This window comes from Drosophila innubila (genome assembly GCF_004354385.1).
Source record: "Drosophila innubila isolate TH190305 chromosome 2L unlocalized genomic scaffold, UK_Dinn_1.0 4_B_2L, whole genome shotgun sequence".
NCBI lineage: Eukaryota > Metazoa > Arthropoda > Insecta > Diptera > Drosophilidae > Drosophila > Drosophila innubila.
In genome coordinates, this window is record NW_022995372.1 from 5,394,176 (window position 1) to 5,408,586 (window position 14,411).

Here is a 14,411-nt window from a genome sequence, read left to right on the forward strand (position 1 = left end):
TATATTGATTCTGACACTTTTATCTGAAGCATATTAAGATTATCTATGAGTATCTATTAAGATTATCAGAATGCAGCGTTATCTAATATGCTACATGCTTTTAATTTTATTATAATTAGATTTATTATATTTAGAAGCCTAAACTGTGCGCCTTCTCTAGAAAAACATAAGATCACATAAAACAATAGGTATAATCTAAATGTCTACAAGAGGATATTACGACTTTAGGCCTAATTATAGCTCAGGATTCAGCTTAGTCAGACAAAATGAATACATTGCAATTGTCTTGGCCTTAATAAGTGCCAGTATTTAGGACAATTTAGTTAGCGATTGTGCTTAATCACTTTAGAATGGCTCGCCAGTTGCTCCAGACGCGATTGCGATTGCCATTTGAGGCTGGAACCCGTTTATATTCATGCAAAGTGGTGTCACGATACCACAGATACAATTGACGCACTAGCACACAGGTGATGTAGCCAGAGATGAGGATTGCATAGGCGGCCACAATGAAGGATATACCCAATCTACAAGAAATACAAATGAATCTTCTTGGATAAACTAATTCGATGTGCTGCACTCACTCAAAGTCCTCAAAGACCTCGCTGCAGTCGTCGGGTAGGAGCAATGGAATGCCCAGCAGACGCACCACCAGAAACGGATGACACACCGCTGTCAATGTCAGATTGGCGCCCAGCAACAAGGCACACTCGGACAGGACGAGGGTCACCAGATACCAGAGATAATTGCGCTCGCCAATGCAACAGTTGAGCCAATAGCTGTGATGGGAGCGCCGTTTAACGCAACTGCCGCAGACAGCGCAATGATAGGCGCGCCTCGGTGTCACCTTGCGACATGTCTCACAAATATTGGGCTGGGCATGCTGAATGAGGCCAGCGGATTCGGAGTTTATGCCCGGCTCATTGTCGTCATCATCTTCAATGCCCAGGACAGTGTCTTGTGACTGCTGTTCGGCCTGCTCCTCGCCACTGGAGGCTTCCGTGATGCCCGGCAGCTCATCCTTGGGCGTGGTGCCATACTGTGCTGTCACCAGATTCAGCGGCGCCAGTTGCTTAGTGCGATATAGCGCATACAATGCTCCAAATGAAAATAATAGCAATATATAGTTCTCCTCCGGCAAGAGTTCCAGTAGCGGCACCTCGCACTCAAAGATCACCACCATGTAGATAATCGAAAAGACAATCCAGCTCAAAAAGAACGTTGTTCTCGTCGCCGTGCGTTCCGCTATCTGCAATCCCCAGCTGACAAATCCTATCAACGATAGCATTAGCACAATTGCAGTCTTGGCATTTAAAGCCGCCAATCCCATCATAAGAGGCACTATCAAAGCGGGCGCCAGGGCAGCTGGTGATATGCGTTTGGCGCCACCGCGCCATGGTAAACGCAGGCGATCCTGGAAGGCAATCAACATGCCGTCTATGTTGCGCGCTTTGATGCGTTTACACGTGATGAGGCTGCAAATATGCAAAAGTTTTATTAATTTGAAGAGAGCAATTCAGAAATCTTGAAATAAGAGAGTGGCTGAAGATGGATAAAAGGCAGGGAATAATACCGGAATCGTCAACCGAAATAAATTATTTTTTAAGAACCGAAAACCGAAACGGTTATACCGGTGCGCTTTCGGTACACTATTATAAAAATTATTTGTTGTTTTAATTCTTTTAATTTAATTTTTAAACCGCTACATACCGTTACTGATACCGGAACCGAAAGAAATAAAGCCGAAATTGATTCCCTGATAAAAGGACATTCCTGTCATGTGTTTACATAATCTATGTATAAGAGAGATCACATCTCGTAAGATCTTCCTCAAGACATTCACTGCTCATTTGGCAGTTTTCCGAAAAAACTACAAATTCCATAGCATCGCAAAAAACGCCGTTGTTGGGAATTCACTAGCTTACCCGGCTGCAGATAGTCCGGTAACCTCATACAGAATTGCCCAACTAGAAGAAAGTCCAACTGGACTTTAAGCAAAAATCGACGAATCGATATGTTGTGACGTAATCCCACGGGATATCATAACTGTATAGTTTAAAATGTGGGTATGTGGTATAAGCCTGCAGATCTCTCAAATGCATTTCTGCAGTTGATCAACTGTGACAGGGTGTAAGTGTATTATGTTTGTCTTATTTTTGTTGCCTACCGCGTGCATACCAAGTCAAAGTCTTCACAATTACAACAGCATCCTAGTATGTGAAAGTGCTGCTTATCTTGTCCAATATATTCGCAACAGCAAAGACTTTGCGTTTCCGTCTCTTGCCGCTCCGCTTCCGTTGCTGTAGCAATAAAATTCGAGGTTGTGGTTGACATTAGGAGACGTTGATTAACAGTGGGGCCGGCGGCAGAGTTGGTAATTGTTTCGTTATCCACGCAGCGTGTAGGATAATAATTTGATGAAATTAGTTTAAGGCCAAAAACAAGCCCACTGTAAGCTTCACATATGTATGCAGTTAAACATTTGATTATAATTAAAAATAATTAATTTTTATCGGCATAATACTCACACAGTCGCGTCGCGACAAAAACAAAACCCCAACTATTCGCCCCTTTTAACAGGGTGCTTCAAGCATACATTAATCGCATAAAAAATAGTCGGTATTATACCGATATACAGTTAGTCAAATAATTAATTGCACCAAACAAATTTGGATATTCACATAAATCCCCTTTATCGGCCTTTAATTATTATTATCAGGAAATAACATCGGAACCGGTACCAGAACCATTAATCGAAACTAATTGTTTCATTTTTAGTACCGGAACTGAAACTGGAACTGAAACGAATACCGAAACGTTTGTACCGGTCCGGTTGTGTTTAAAGACCAACTTCAAACTGTCATAATTTGATCAAAACTTAACCGATTTTCAAGCGGAATATCATTTTGATCATAATTTCGCCTCTTAATTAATTCTGCATTTGTATTTTTATCACCTAGAAAATTTGGTATTTTTTCAATATTATATCCAATTTTCCATACTTACCCCTTGACATTTTTTCAATAACTTTGATCTCTCATAACTTCATTAAAAACTAACCGATTTTCAAGCGGAATGTCATTTTGATCATGATTTGGCCTCGAAATTGATTCTGCATTTAAATTTTTATCTAGATGATAATAATAATTTGATATTTTTCGATTCAAAGCTATCTATCATCCAATTTTCCATGCTTACCCCTTGACATTTTTCTTCGAAAACTTTGATCTCTTATAACTTTATCAAAACTTAACCTAGCGGAATATCATTTTGATCATGATTTGGCCCCCAAATTGATTCTGCATTTAAATTTGTATCATCTAGAAAATTTTATATTTTTGGACCTCTAGTTCTTGCCAATTATTTCGATGTCATATTTATTATAAGACGACACCTTAAACTTTCAAAGTGCTTCAAAATTGATTTGCTGTACCTTCACGTACCGGTACTGATACCGTAACCAAAAGAAAAAAACTGAAATAGAACCTCTTACCGAAACCGTAACCTATATTTTTTTCGGGCTGATTCCCTAATTATTTTAATTTTCAATTATTAATAATTAAACACAAATACCTGTATATGTACTTCTTTTTACTTTATTGCAATTTTAGTTCAACAATGCCGCGTTTTAAATTTTCGTCAGCCTGCCAAAGATTATTGGCTTTAAAAACTTTCCCACATTTTACAACCTCAATAAATTGCTCAAGTCCTCCTCCTACTCCAAAATAATGTGATTTGGCGGCTATTAGAACATTACCGTCTGATTTTAGGCGATTTCTAAATGTATCCAATAGCTTTTGCTGATTTTCAATGTTGTATATAGTTTCAGACGTTAGGATTATGTCATATTTCTCGAGATCCTTCGTAAGTTCCGTAAAATGTGACCAGTCACCAGCATAAAAATTACTATCCGTTTCCAACAGTTTTATTTTCTCATCGTCCGCTAACTCCTCTTTATAATTAAGCAGTACATTTGGCATTGTTATTTTCTCCAAAACATCTTTGTTCTAAAATAATTTACAAATATTATATTATGCTTAATAATCCGCAAAAAACTAGTGGTTACTCACATAATCTTGAAAGTCAACTTTAGCACCACTTTTTAAAGCATATATTCCCAAAAGTCCAGAGCCGCAACCCAAGTCCAAGACTCGTTTATTCTTCCAGTGGGTCTCATCAAATGTTTTTGACAAATATGACAATAAATCGTCGGTACATTCCCAAACTTTGGCTCCACCTTCAGAAAAAAATCAGTTAGACTTTGTAAATGTACTTATGAGTACATATTAATCGATACAAGCCTTCATAAACTCCGGCTATTAAATCTGAGTGGGTTTCTTCGGATTTTTTTATATCTCCACTGACTTCATCGTTGTTTGCTTTAATATCCTCAAGCAGAAAGCCAGCTATAAGATGACGCATTTCGATGCTTCCAATAGACAACTCTTTGGCATTAAGTTCGTATAAATCCAAATTATTTAATAGGTCTTTACTTGGCTCTACTTGTTCAGCCAGATACCAGTCAATTTTTTTGTCAGCTTCTAAATAAGAGATGTATTGAAAAGTTCAGATTAGTTTTAAATGTGAATGGTTTAATAAAATAAATTCTTGTTGCTAAATTAATTAATTAAAATTGTGATTTAAATTGCGCGCCTGACCATTCTTAGATCCGAACCGTCGACATTTTGTGGCGGTCGGGCAATAACTATCGTATGATGATTATTTGGTAGAAAAAAAACTAATATATAGAATGCTCGACTCATTAGCTTACTACAAATTTAACGACTGAGCTTAATCATTTAATTGAAATTACGTTGAACAACTCTATCCTGGTGAAGTTTGGGCTTATTGAACGGACTCTCAGCGATATCCGATGAGTCCGGTTCATTGACTTCAAAATTGAACTCAAACATTTTTTGCACTAGAATCACCCTGTTTGTTTTGTTTTTATTTATTGTATTATCGGCACGTTCCTGATTCTGCAAAAGATAAATAAACTTGGAATTTAATTCAAGACACTGTATATAGAATATTAAAATTATTTCCTTGCTTTATTATTACTACTTTTGGTAAAAATTTGTTGTTGAATCAGACGAAACTAAACCACGCTGCAAATTCACTGATCTATCGAAAAACAAACATGCTGATGTCAAAAGAGTATCGCCGACACTATCGAAATCGCTAAGTCAATCGAAAATACAGCATTGACATCACTAGAATTTGCGTTTTTGCTGGAATATTTTGTTTATTATTTATTAAAATAATAAATGGCTGACCAAATTCACGGGGATGTAAGTGTATTGTCAGTAGAAAAAGTTGAATTATAAATCACATGCCAATTCATACAGGGTGGTCAACCGGCGACAATAATGTCCATTCAACTTGAGCAGCAACAAACGAACGAGAATGCGGCTAGCAATGGCAGCGGAGCCGGCGACGTTGACGAGGTTAATGAAGCAGACAATGGTAAGAAGGATGAAGATTTAGTGCTGCCAAAAGCTCTGGAAGATGTGCTCGCTCTCAAGGATCAGCGTGTGGCTGAGTTCGACACCGATGTCGATGGACGTGGGGGCCCAGGTGGTGATGGTGCGTCGCAAGACGGCGATTTTGCCGATATCGGCGAAGACAGCGATGACGATGCCGGTAACCAATTGAACGGTGTCAGTACCGATAAACCGGGTAAACAAAGTAAAGCGGACAAAAACAAAAAGAAGAAACGCCGAAAGAAGCAAAATAAGAGAATACGACAAAAATTGGAATACGAACGACAGCAGCAGCTGTCGCGTCGCTCAGAGCCAAGGGAAGCAGAGCCCGAGGAAGATGTAAAGGCGACTGGCAGTGATGAAGAGCAGCCTGTGGAGAAAGAAAAGGATACACAGAAAGAGGGTCGCAGCAAAAAGAAAAAGGAACGTTCAGGTGACGACAAGGATAAGGCCAAAGAGCGCAAGCAGACAGAGAACGGCGAGGATGATGTGACAATTGAGTAAGTGCATCATTGATATTCAATCTGCATCATTGCTTATAGTAAATGCTTTAAAAACACAGATATGTGCCTGAAAAAATAACAATTGCGGATCTGGCGCCCATGTACCGTCAATTCTATCGTGTCTTTGAGATCTTTAAACTGGAAAACAAGCCGAAGCCCGTTGAGAAGGACAAGGCAGCTCTGGATGCCGAAGCTTTGGCCAAGGCTAAAAAGTCCTCGAATAAAATGCATGATGATGACGACGATGATGCGGACGACGACGACGACAATAAGGATGACAAAGAGAAGCTATCAAAGAGAAAACTAAAGAAACTCACACGTCTCAGCGTGGCCGAGCTAAAGCAGTTGGTCTCGCGTCCGGATGTCGTTGAAATGCACGATGTGACCGCACGCGATCCCAAGTTGCTCGTACAGCTGAAGGCGTATCGCAATACGGTGCAGGTGCCACGTCATTGGTGCTTCAAGCGCAAGTATTTACAAGGCAAGCGTGGCATTGAGAAGCCGCCCTTTGATCTGCCCGCCTTTATCAAGAAGACGGGCATCATGGAGATGCGTGAATCGCTGCAGGAGCGTGAAGATGCCAAAACGCTCAAGGCAAAGATGCGCGAACGTGTTCGCCCCAAGATGGGAAAAATTGATATTGACTACCAGAAACTGCACGACGCCTTCTTCAAGTGGCAAACAAAGCCACGTATGACCATCCATGGTGATCTCTACTACGAGGGCAAGGAGTTTGAGACGCGACTCAAGGAGAAGAAGCCCGGTGATCTGTCCGAGGAGTTACGCATTGCATTGGGCATGCCAGTGGGTCCCAACTCGCACAAAATACCGCCACCTTGGCTAATTGCTCAACAACGTTACGGACCGCCGCCTTCGTATCCGAATCTGAAAATACCCGGCTTAAACGCGCCCATACCAGAGGGCACCTCGTTTGGTTACCATGCGGGTGGCTGGGGCAAGCCGCCAGTTGATGAGAATGGCAAACCACTTTATGGCGATGTATTCGGAATGAATGCACTTGATTTAGATGTGAGTACGCAGATTATACATCAATTCTGTACTACACAAAAATTTTATTTACTTTACAGAACGGCATCGATGAAGCGGACATTGAGCGCAATCAATGGGGTGAATTGGAGTCGGAATCGGAGGAGTCTTCTGAGGAGGAGGAAGAGGATGGTGAGGATCTGGGTAATCAACAAGATGAAACCGGCTTAGTTACGCCAGTTGAGGGTCTGGTCACGCCCTCGGGTCTAGCCAGTGTTCCAACGGGCATGGAAACTCCCGAGAATATTGAATTGCGCAAGAAGAAGATCGAAGCCGAAATGGAAGAGTAAGCGATCATTGATTTATAATTTCAATTACAAAAAACTAACATATTCCACTTCTTTAAACAGCAATGAAACGCCCGTTCTGTATCAAGTGCTGCCAGAGAAACGCACGGATCGCATAGGTGCCTCCATGATGGGCTCTACGCATGTCTACGACATTGGGGGCGGGCCTTTGGCCAATAAGCAACCGCCCGTGCGCTCTACTACAGATCGCGAAGGCATTGTCGAGCTGGCCTTGGATCCCAGTGAACTGGACCTGGATAATGATGCAATGGCTCAACGCTATGAGCAACAAATGCGCGAGCAGCAGAATCATTTGCAGAAAGAGGACTTGTCCGACATGTTGGCGGAGCATGTCGCGCGTCAAAAGTCGAAACGCAAGCGACAACAAACAGATCCAGCAAAAACCACAAAGAAGTACAAGGAATTCAAGTTTTAACACCAACAGCAACATCAAGAAGTTTTCTGTTTCCTTTTTTAGTCTTCAAATTTTATAAGCGAAGTAGATACACGCCAATAATGTCATTAAAAGCTAATAGAACAGAATTTAAAAAGGTTTTTTGTCTTTTACCTGAGAATAGGATTATGAATAGCTATTAGCCCATTCAATTTGTGAAATGATTAAAGCAGACTTTTAGGAATATATTCTTTTTTTTTTTTGCAAGAAATGCAGTATAACAAATATATCACTTTGATATTTACTCTATGAAAGTCGTATTAGAATTGGTAGCTGAAATATGATTTGCTGTTTTGGTTTTTATACAAGAAGAAGAACAAGTTTGTTTTACATTTTTGACACGTCCCTTCGGCCTACACAAATCGCGAAGAACACCAGTAATATTATCTATTATCCCACTGAATCGCATCAAGATCGGACAAGTAGAACGGCAGTTATGACGATTTAATATTTTTAAAGTAATACAAGTAATATCTTTCAAGAACTTTTATAAATATTGAAATAAGTAACGGGTATGCTATGGTCGGGTTCCCGACTATGGCCTTTCCCACTTGTTTTAGTAAAGTAAATGAATAAGTCTGTTGGTTTTGTAGTCACACAAAGTGCAAATAATATTATTTTGTTGTTCACTTATAATAATATTGTAATTTCTTTACATTCAAACTTATCGCTGTCAAAAAACTTACATTTGTTGCCTGTGTGGATGATTCTGCTATGGTCAAGTATTCCAGAGCAAAGCAAAATAGAGATGTGCGCTAGAAGATGTACGTTGCAACTTGTCCACAGATTTGGAGATTGTTGAACGCATTTATGTATACAACTTGGGTGCAATGCGCACACTGTCTATGTTATGGCTATAGCTGAACTAATGCTAACTGCTTTTGTTGTTATTTAGCTGTTGACCTCATCACCTTAACTGGTCATTCATCTAATTGTTCATTGAGTTGTGCCAGGAGTGCGGCACGTTTTGACTCCAGTTCACCGTCGCTTAGCGTAAGCTCTTCATTCCTGGATGTCGCCGAATCTGATAGAGCGGCGGGACTGATAGGTGTTGTGGATCGGATGTTTCGATGCCGTTTCGCTTCCTTATCTTTTTTGGAGCGCTTCTCTTTTTTCTTCTTTTTTGACGGTGAATGCGAATTGGAATCATTTTGTTGCAGAGCAGCTCCCATGCTTGGAGATTGATTGCCAAGTTCAGATTCGCAAGAGGACTGCAAAAAGCAATGAAAATATATATTTTGAAATAGAAATAACAAAGTAAAAGTATTGCAAACTCACAGCACGCGATTTGTTTTTACGCTTTTTCTTCTTTTTAAGCAGTTTTTCACTCTCAATACTGCCAATCGAACTAAGCGAATTCTGCAAGGAATAACAATAAATATGAGTAATGTTGACCCCAATCTAAGTATTGGAAAAATCCAACTTACTGAGCGTGATTTCGAGCGTCGCTTTTTGGACTTTTCCAGTTCCACAAGCTCGTTTTCTATATCCGATCTGGAGGTGGAACGTATGCGTTTTTTATGCTTTTTATTCTTTTTCGATTTGCGCGATCGAGAATGATGATGACTGCAGGCATCTTCGCTTTCTTTAATAAAGTCCTCCCAAATCTTTTCAACTCCAATATCTTTCTCATACAGTGCAAATGCCTCCAGGTGCTCAACTAATTTCTTTGCGCTCTCATAGGGCTCTCCGACGGAAACATTTGCCTCTAACCATTCGTTTTTGATTTCATTCTCCAATTTGCGAAGTCGTCGCACTTCTTCCTTCATGCGCTCCTTTTCAATGGTCTCAGCCTGCAAGAGGGGAAGAGTCAGTTATTAACACAACTGCAAGTTAGTTAGAAGCTTACCTTCTCCAGTAACGAGTTGTAGGTCAGCTTGACATTGCCGGCATCCAAGCTGGCGGATCGTTTATCTTCACACACAACCGTGGCAAAGTCTTCGAAGGATGTCTTGGCCTGAACGACAAACTGTTTCTCTTTGAGAATTTCGCGTATTATTTTCTTCTCATCGTGGAAACGAGCCTTCAAGTTCTCCACATAAAACTTGAAAAGATCTAGTGGCGTGGAGCCATTCTGTCCTAGCATGGCGGAAAAGCGTATGTCCGCGGATATGATGGGATACAGCTCCACCCACAGCGACATGGAGGTGAGTTTGCCTTCCTCATGCAGCGAATCGAGTAAGGCTAGAAAACCGTCGCGATTCTTACGCTGCTGTCGCTTTAAACGCTTCTTTTCGCGTTCTCGGTCTTCCTCCTCCTCTTTCTCGAGAGTACGTATGTGCTCCTCGAACACAATAAGCGCATCCTCCTTGTCCATGCCGAGCAGCGTTACATCATTTTTAAATGCCGCATTGTCCAGCAGCATTACCTGCGCCTCTGACCACGTGCTGGCGTATGTAATGGAGGTCATTGATTCTAGCAGTTCTCCCAGTACTTTCATGTTACGTTTCTTGAGCAAACGGGACTCCTCCTTCTCACGCTTGGCCAAGTTGAAAATGCAATCCTCATAGATATCGCGTCGATCCGGTTCTGGCACCGTTGTCCACGTTCGATTGCTTGCAAAAACCTCTTCACAGCGAAAGTATTTCATTTGCGAGTTCATCTTATCGCTGGACATAAGAAACTGTTCCAAATCCTCCTTAGCCTTTTTGGCCTTCAGTCGCGACTCCTCACGCTCATCCTTCAGCTTTTGTGTCTTGTAGGCATTAAAGGTTTGTTTGCGTTCGTTCAGCGTTTTGAAGGCATTATAACGCGGATCCTTTGATATGATTTTAACGCACTGGTCCCAATTGGCATTCGAGGGCACATTCCGATCTCGCAGCAGCTCTTTGAATGCCTCAATCGCCTCACGCTTGTCCTTAAACATAAGCGCGGCATTCTCTCCGGATTTGTCATCTCTCTTAGCTATTTAAACAATAAAATTGTTAAGTAGGTTAGTTAAAATGGGCATTAAAATGCTCACAATTCTGTTGGGGCACTTCGATGGCCGCCAGTGTGGCAGCCATGGCCTGATCCATTGCTGAGGAGCTGTTCTCATTGCTGCTCGGTGTCAGGGGCGAGTGAATCTCGGGTGTGGGTATGCGCGGCGCTGCGGGTAACGCAGCTGGCAATATATTTGCTAATGCCACATGAGGTACCATTCCCGCCAGACTTGAAGACGTCATGGCAGCCACAGCTTTGGCCGCAGCGGCTGCTCTGCAAAAGGGAAACAGTTTTAAGCCAATTATAGCCATCAGAAGACATGTAACTGTTACTTACTCCTCGGCCTTAGCCTTGGTCTTCATGTCCAGATACTCTGGTGGGGGCTCCCAGCATGTTTCCTTCGTGGCCACATTATGATAATATACTTTGTTCGCATCAGATCGGTATTCCTTCCAGGGGCATTGATTGTGAAGCAGCTCGGCGGGCGTCATTAGTGCCTCTGGCTTTTCCCACGAACTTTGCTTTGTGTTTTGATTATAGTAATACGGTCGTCCGTCCGGCGCTTTGTGCTCTGTCCACTCCGTATTGGAGGCGAGGGCACCAAATGCAGCTGCCAGTTCGGGTGGCGGCGGTGCACCAAAGACTGGCGGCGGCAGATTGAATGGCGGCACAGGCACCATACCCGGCGTGTATCCCATGCCGCCCATCGCTGCTGATGGCGGCATCGGCATTGCTGAATTGCCATTGCCAGCGCTAGGAGGAACATTCATTTCACTATTTTGCTATAAAATTGAATGAATTTAACGTTTGGTACGAGTACCGGTCGTTTGGTAGCGCCAGCCAATTTGATGCTTTTCACAATTGAAAATTTTAACAAGTCTTTTACACTCTTTCCTTTTGACATTCACAATTTAGGTGCGTGGTGCAGCGTTGCCATGTTGCCACCCAGCAGAAAGAAAGATTGCCGTTGATTTGAACGTTGCCAGACCTAGAAAGCTGATCTAGATCATTTTTAATTACAATGCCATTTTTTCAACCATGGTCCATTTTCTAAATGTTGAAGCTAGAATTTTTAATTTTTTTTTGCAAATAAACTGGTTGTTTACATTTAAATTATAAAACTTCCTCGTTCCGATTAAGTTCGATTGAACTATCCTCTAAAGTGATTGAATGAACGTTCCATAGGTGGCGCATTTGCGATTAAAAGCAATCCAAAAGGTGGCGCCAAGTGTTGGGTCGTTTGGTTCTGAATCAAAATGAACGAGCGAATTTATTCAGTCATTTATGAACTATTTTTTATTTAATTTTCTTTATATAATTTAAGTGCTTTTGTAAACATTGCTGCTACAACAAATAAATAAATTAAGAAACCTTTTTTTTAGAGTAAAGATCAGTCGCATAACTTGTCCAAATTCGGTTTAAAAGTCTGTATTCTTGTAAAATTTGCTCATTTGTGCGCGCACTCAAAAATGAGTCAACTTTGAGAGGCTGTCACGCACACAATCTTTACTCGATTTCAAAACCCTTTTGGATTCGTAATCTTTGAAGATTTCTTTACAGAATGCATATATTACTTTTTACAATCTATTTCGTCAAAATTATGATTTTTGCCAAATCAACTTTTAATACAGGGTATCCTACTGTCAGCGTGCTCGACTGTAGCCGCACCACACCGCGAGCGAAGCGAACAGGAGGCGGAGCCCCCCTGTTCTTTATTGCAAAAGTACAGATATATATTGGTATTTGACCAAGCAACGAATAAAAGTTATTAAATAATGGAAACGTTATAATGGAAAGGGTTTATAAATAGAGAAGTTTATAAAAGAGGTTAAGAAGAAAATTTTGTTGACGACACGTTTTGAATATCGCTGACATCGTTACCACTATTTGCCCTGTATAAATACAGCTGGCATTGGAATGGTAAATGGTAAACTTCTTAAAAACTTCTAAATTTCAGAAACACAAGTTACGTTTAGACTGGCTGTGAGTATAGTCATGTTTCAAGGGCTGAGTTATTTAAGCCGTGGACGACGCTTAGTGCTTTGCTTTCTGGTTCTTTGTGTGCTGTTTTTTATTGTATTTCATGCACAACGGAAACCACGGACACCACTTTCACCACGGAGACCATTTTCACCCTATGAATGTTTTATGGAAACAGATTCGGATAGCTGGAATGAAGGACCTAGAAGACTTGAAGACGTTCTACTCTCAGATACATTACCTCCTGCAGGCCGATCCATATTTTTCCACGAAACGCGATGCCGTTCTCCATACTCGCAATATATACTCAACTTGACGGCGAGACAGGCCTGCTCCATCGAATCGGCTGCATTACATAATCCAAATTTCCAGGTGTTTGTTCTATTTGCAAGTTCCACCTACATCTCTGATGATCAAAAGAATCCCCTTTATGATGCCCTTAAAAGTTACAAGAATGTTAATTTCCGGCAGTTAAATATCAGGCGTTACGCAAAGGATACACCAATAGAAGATTGGCTTGAAAAGCGAGATCTGTTTCGGTCAAAGTATACATTATTTCTTTATTACAATCCTCACCCGCTTCTAAAATTATTGTTGCACTCAGGTTTCTGACAGAGCACATGTCTGATCTGCTTCGTTTATTGACCCTGTACCGCTTTGGAGGCGTCTATATGGATTTGGATGTGGTAGTGTTACGTAGCTTGGAGAACGTGCCATTGAACTATGTGGGTGCCCATGATAATATGACTTTGGGTAATGCTGTAATCAGTCTGGAGCCCAGGGGCATTGGCCACAAGATTGCGAAACTCTTTTTACGCGACTATCAGCAACATTACAATGGAAACGACTATGTATCTAACGGGCCTAGTTTAATAAGTCGTGTGATACCGAAATATTGCAATGCAAATGTTAAAGAATTGTTGAATAATCCCCAACTTTGTGTTGGTTTCCATGTGTTCAATTCAAGTGCCTTTTTTCCGTTGGAATGGCCACAATGGACACATTTCATTTTACCAAAGTTCCTAAACGATACCTTGACAAGGACTAAGGATTCATATTTAATACATTTATGGAATAAGGCTTCGTTCCGGACCCTTTTTAAAGTAGGCAGCAATAACGCCTATGGAAAGTACGCGGAATTGCATTGTCCTAAGTCATATGCGGCAGCTGGTCAATATTTTTAAGTTTCTTTTTTTTCCCTGCCTCTCCTTCTGTCTGTCTGTTTCTATGTAGTATTAAATCTTCGGCGTGCTGAAAATAAGCATTCTTTCTAGTAATTGTTTATGTAAAATTCTTATACGTCTGAGTAGATAAGTTGAAGTATGTATTTTATAATAAAATCCAATAAATGCTGACTTAATTGTAATGTGTGGTAAACGACGGACACCTTCTGTCAATAGTCTGCTCTCTTCAAGTATAACTTAGAAGGCGCACATAATCACATATTATACATTATACGTGTATAATAGGGGGCTCTGCCCCCCGCTAGATTTGCTCGCCAACCAGAGGAATACTTCTTATAGTTTTTTTTGAATAAGCTTTTAGGACGCAAAAATAAATTACGGCTCTAAATATTTGACAGGTGGGCGAATCTAAATGCAGAGCCACAGTTTCTCGCCTCTACCTCTACCTCTTTCAATTTTGAACGTATAAATTAATGAGTTGGCATGATTTCGAAATTTGTGTTACAGCATATCTCTTAGATGAGTATTCTTCAGATCAGCATTCCCGCTTGCTC

The 14,411-nt window shown here is 40.9% G+C and overlaps 5 protein-coding genes across 9 annotated transcripts; 2 read left to right on the forward strand and 3 right to left on the reverse strand.

Annotated features, from left to right (window-relative positions):
* Nucleotides 1-87: 87 nt before the first annotated feature.
* LOC117781197 (palmitoyltransferase ZDHHC23) lies at nt 88-2,558 on the reverse strand. Of its 4 annotated transcripts, none has more exons than XM_034617949.1 (4): nt 2,526-2,558; nt 2,165-2,297; nt 582-1,472; nt 88-524 (listed from the first exon to the last, which is right to left on the reverse strand). In XM_034617949.1, exons 3-4 carry the CDS (start codon nt 1,427-1,429, stop codon nt 341-343), a joined length of 1,032 nt encoding a protein of 343 aa, XP_034473840.1. In that variant the 5' UTR covers nt 1,430-1,472; nt 2,165-2,297; nt 2,526-2,558; the 3' UTR covers nt 88-340. The 4 variants fall into 4 exon arrangements, with proteins under 4 accessions (XP_034473840.1, XP_034473838.1, XP_034473837.1 ...); XM_034617947.1 differs by having other exon boundaries at nt 2,165-2,453; nt 2,526-2,547; XM_034617946.1 differs by having other exon boundaries at nt 2,165-2,554.
* A 1,009-nt stretch (nt 2,559-3,567) lies between these two features.
* On the reverse strand, nt 3,568-4,981 carry LOC117780529 (histidine protein methyltransferase 1 homolog). 2 transcript variants are annotated; one of them, XM_034617090.1, is made up of 4 exons: nt 4,811-4,981; nt 4,299-4,535; nt 4,068-4,234; nt 3,568-4,004 (listed from the first exon to the last, which is right to left on the reverse strand). In XM_034617090.1, exons 1-4 carry the CDS (start codon nt 4,908-4,910, stop codon nt 3,594-3,596), a joined length of 915 nt encoding a protein of 304 aa, XP_034472981.1. In that variant the 5' UTR covers nt 4,911-4,981; the 3' UTR covers nt 3,568-3,593. The 2 variants fall into 2 exon arrangements, with proteins under 2 accessions (XP_034472981.1, XP_034472980.1); XM_034617089.1 differs by having other exon boundaries at nt 4,299-4,538.
* Nucleotides 4,982-5,152: 171 nt separating this feature from the next.
* On the forward strand, nt 5,153-7,860 carry LOC117782303 (splicing factor 3B subunit 2). Its single transcript, XM_034619393.1, has 5 exons — nt 5,153-5,288; nt 5,346-5,980; nt 6,043-7,012; nt 7,072-7,316; nt 7,381-7,860. Exons 1-5 carry the CDS (start codon nt 5,265-5,267, stop codon nt 7,751-7,753), a joined length of 2,247 nt encoding a protein of 748 aa, XP_034475284.1. The 5' UTR covers nt 5,153-5,264; the 3' UTR covers nt 7,754-7,860.
* Nucleotides 7,861-8,352: 492 nt separating this feature from the next.
* Nucleotides 8,353-11,581, reverse strand: LOC117782302 (pre-mRNA-processing factor 40 homolog A). The gene is made up of 6 exons (XM_034619392.1): nt 11,030-11,581; nt 10,734-10,966; nt 9,621-10,675; nt 9,199-9,564; nt 9,050-9,130; nt 8,353-8,982 (listed from the first exon to the last, which is right to left on the reverse strand). Exons 1-6 carry the CDS (start codon nt 11,461-11,463, stop codon nt 8,692-8,694), a joined length of 2,460 nt encoding a protein of 819 aa, XP_034475283.1. The 5' UTR covers nt 11,464-11,581; the 3' UTR covers nt 8,353-8,691.
* Nucleotides 11,582-12,664: 1,083 nt separating this feature from the next.
* LOC117782304 (lactosylceramide 4-alpha-galactosyltransferase-like) lies at nt 12,665-14,035 on the forward strand. Its single transcript, XM_034619394.1, has 2 exons — nt 12,665-13,218; nt 13,278-14,035. Exons 1-2 carry the CDS (start codon nt 12,689-12,691, stop codon nt 13,855-13,857), a joined length of 1,110 nt encoding a protein of 369 aa, XP_034475285.1. The 5' UTR covers nt 12,665-12,688; the 3' UTR covers nt 13,858-14,035.
* The last annotated feature ends 376 nt before the right edge of the window (nt 14,036-14,411 follow it).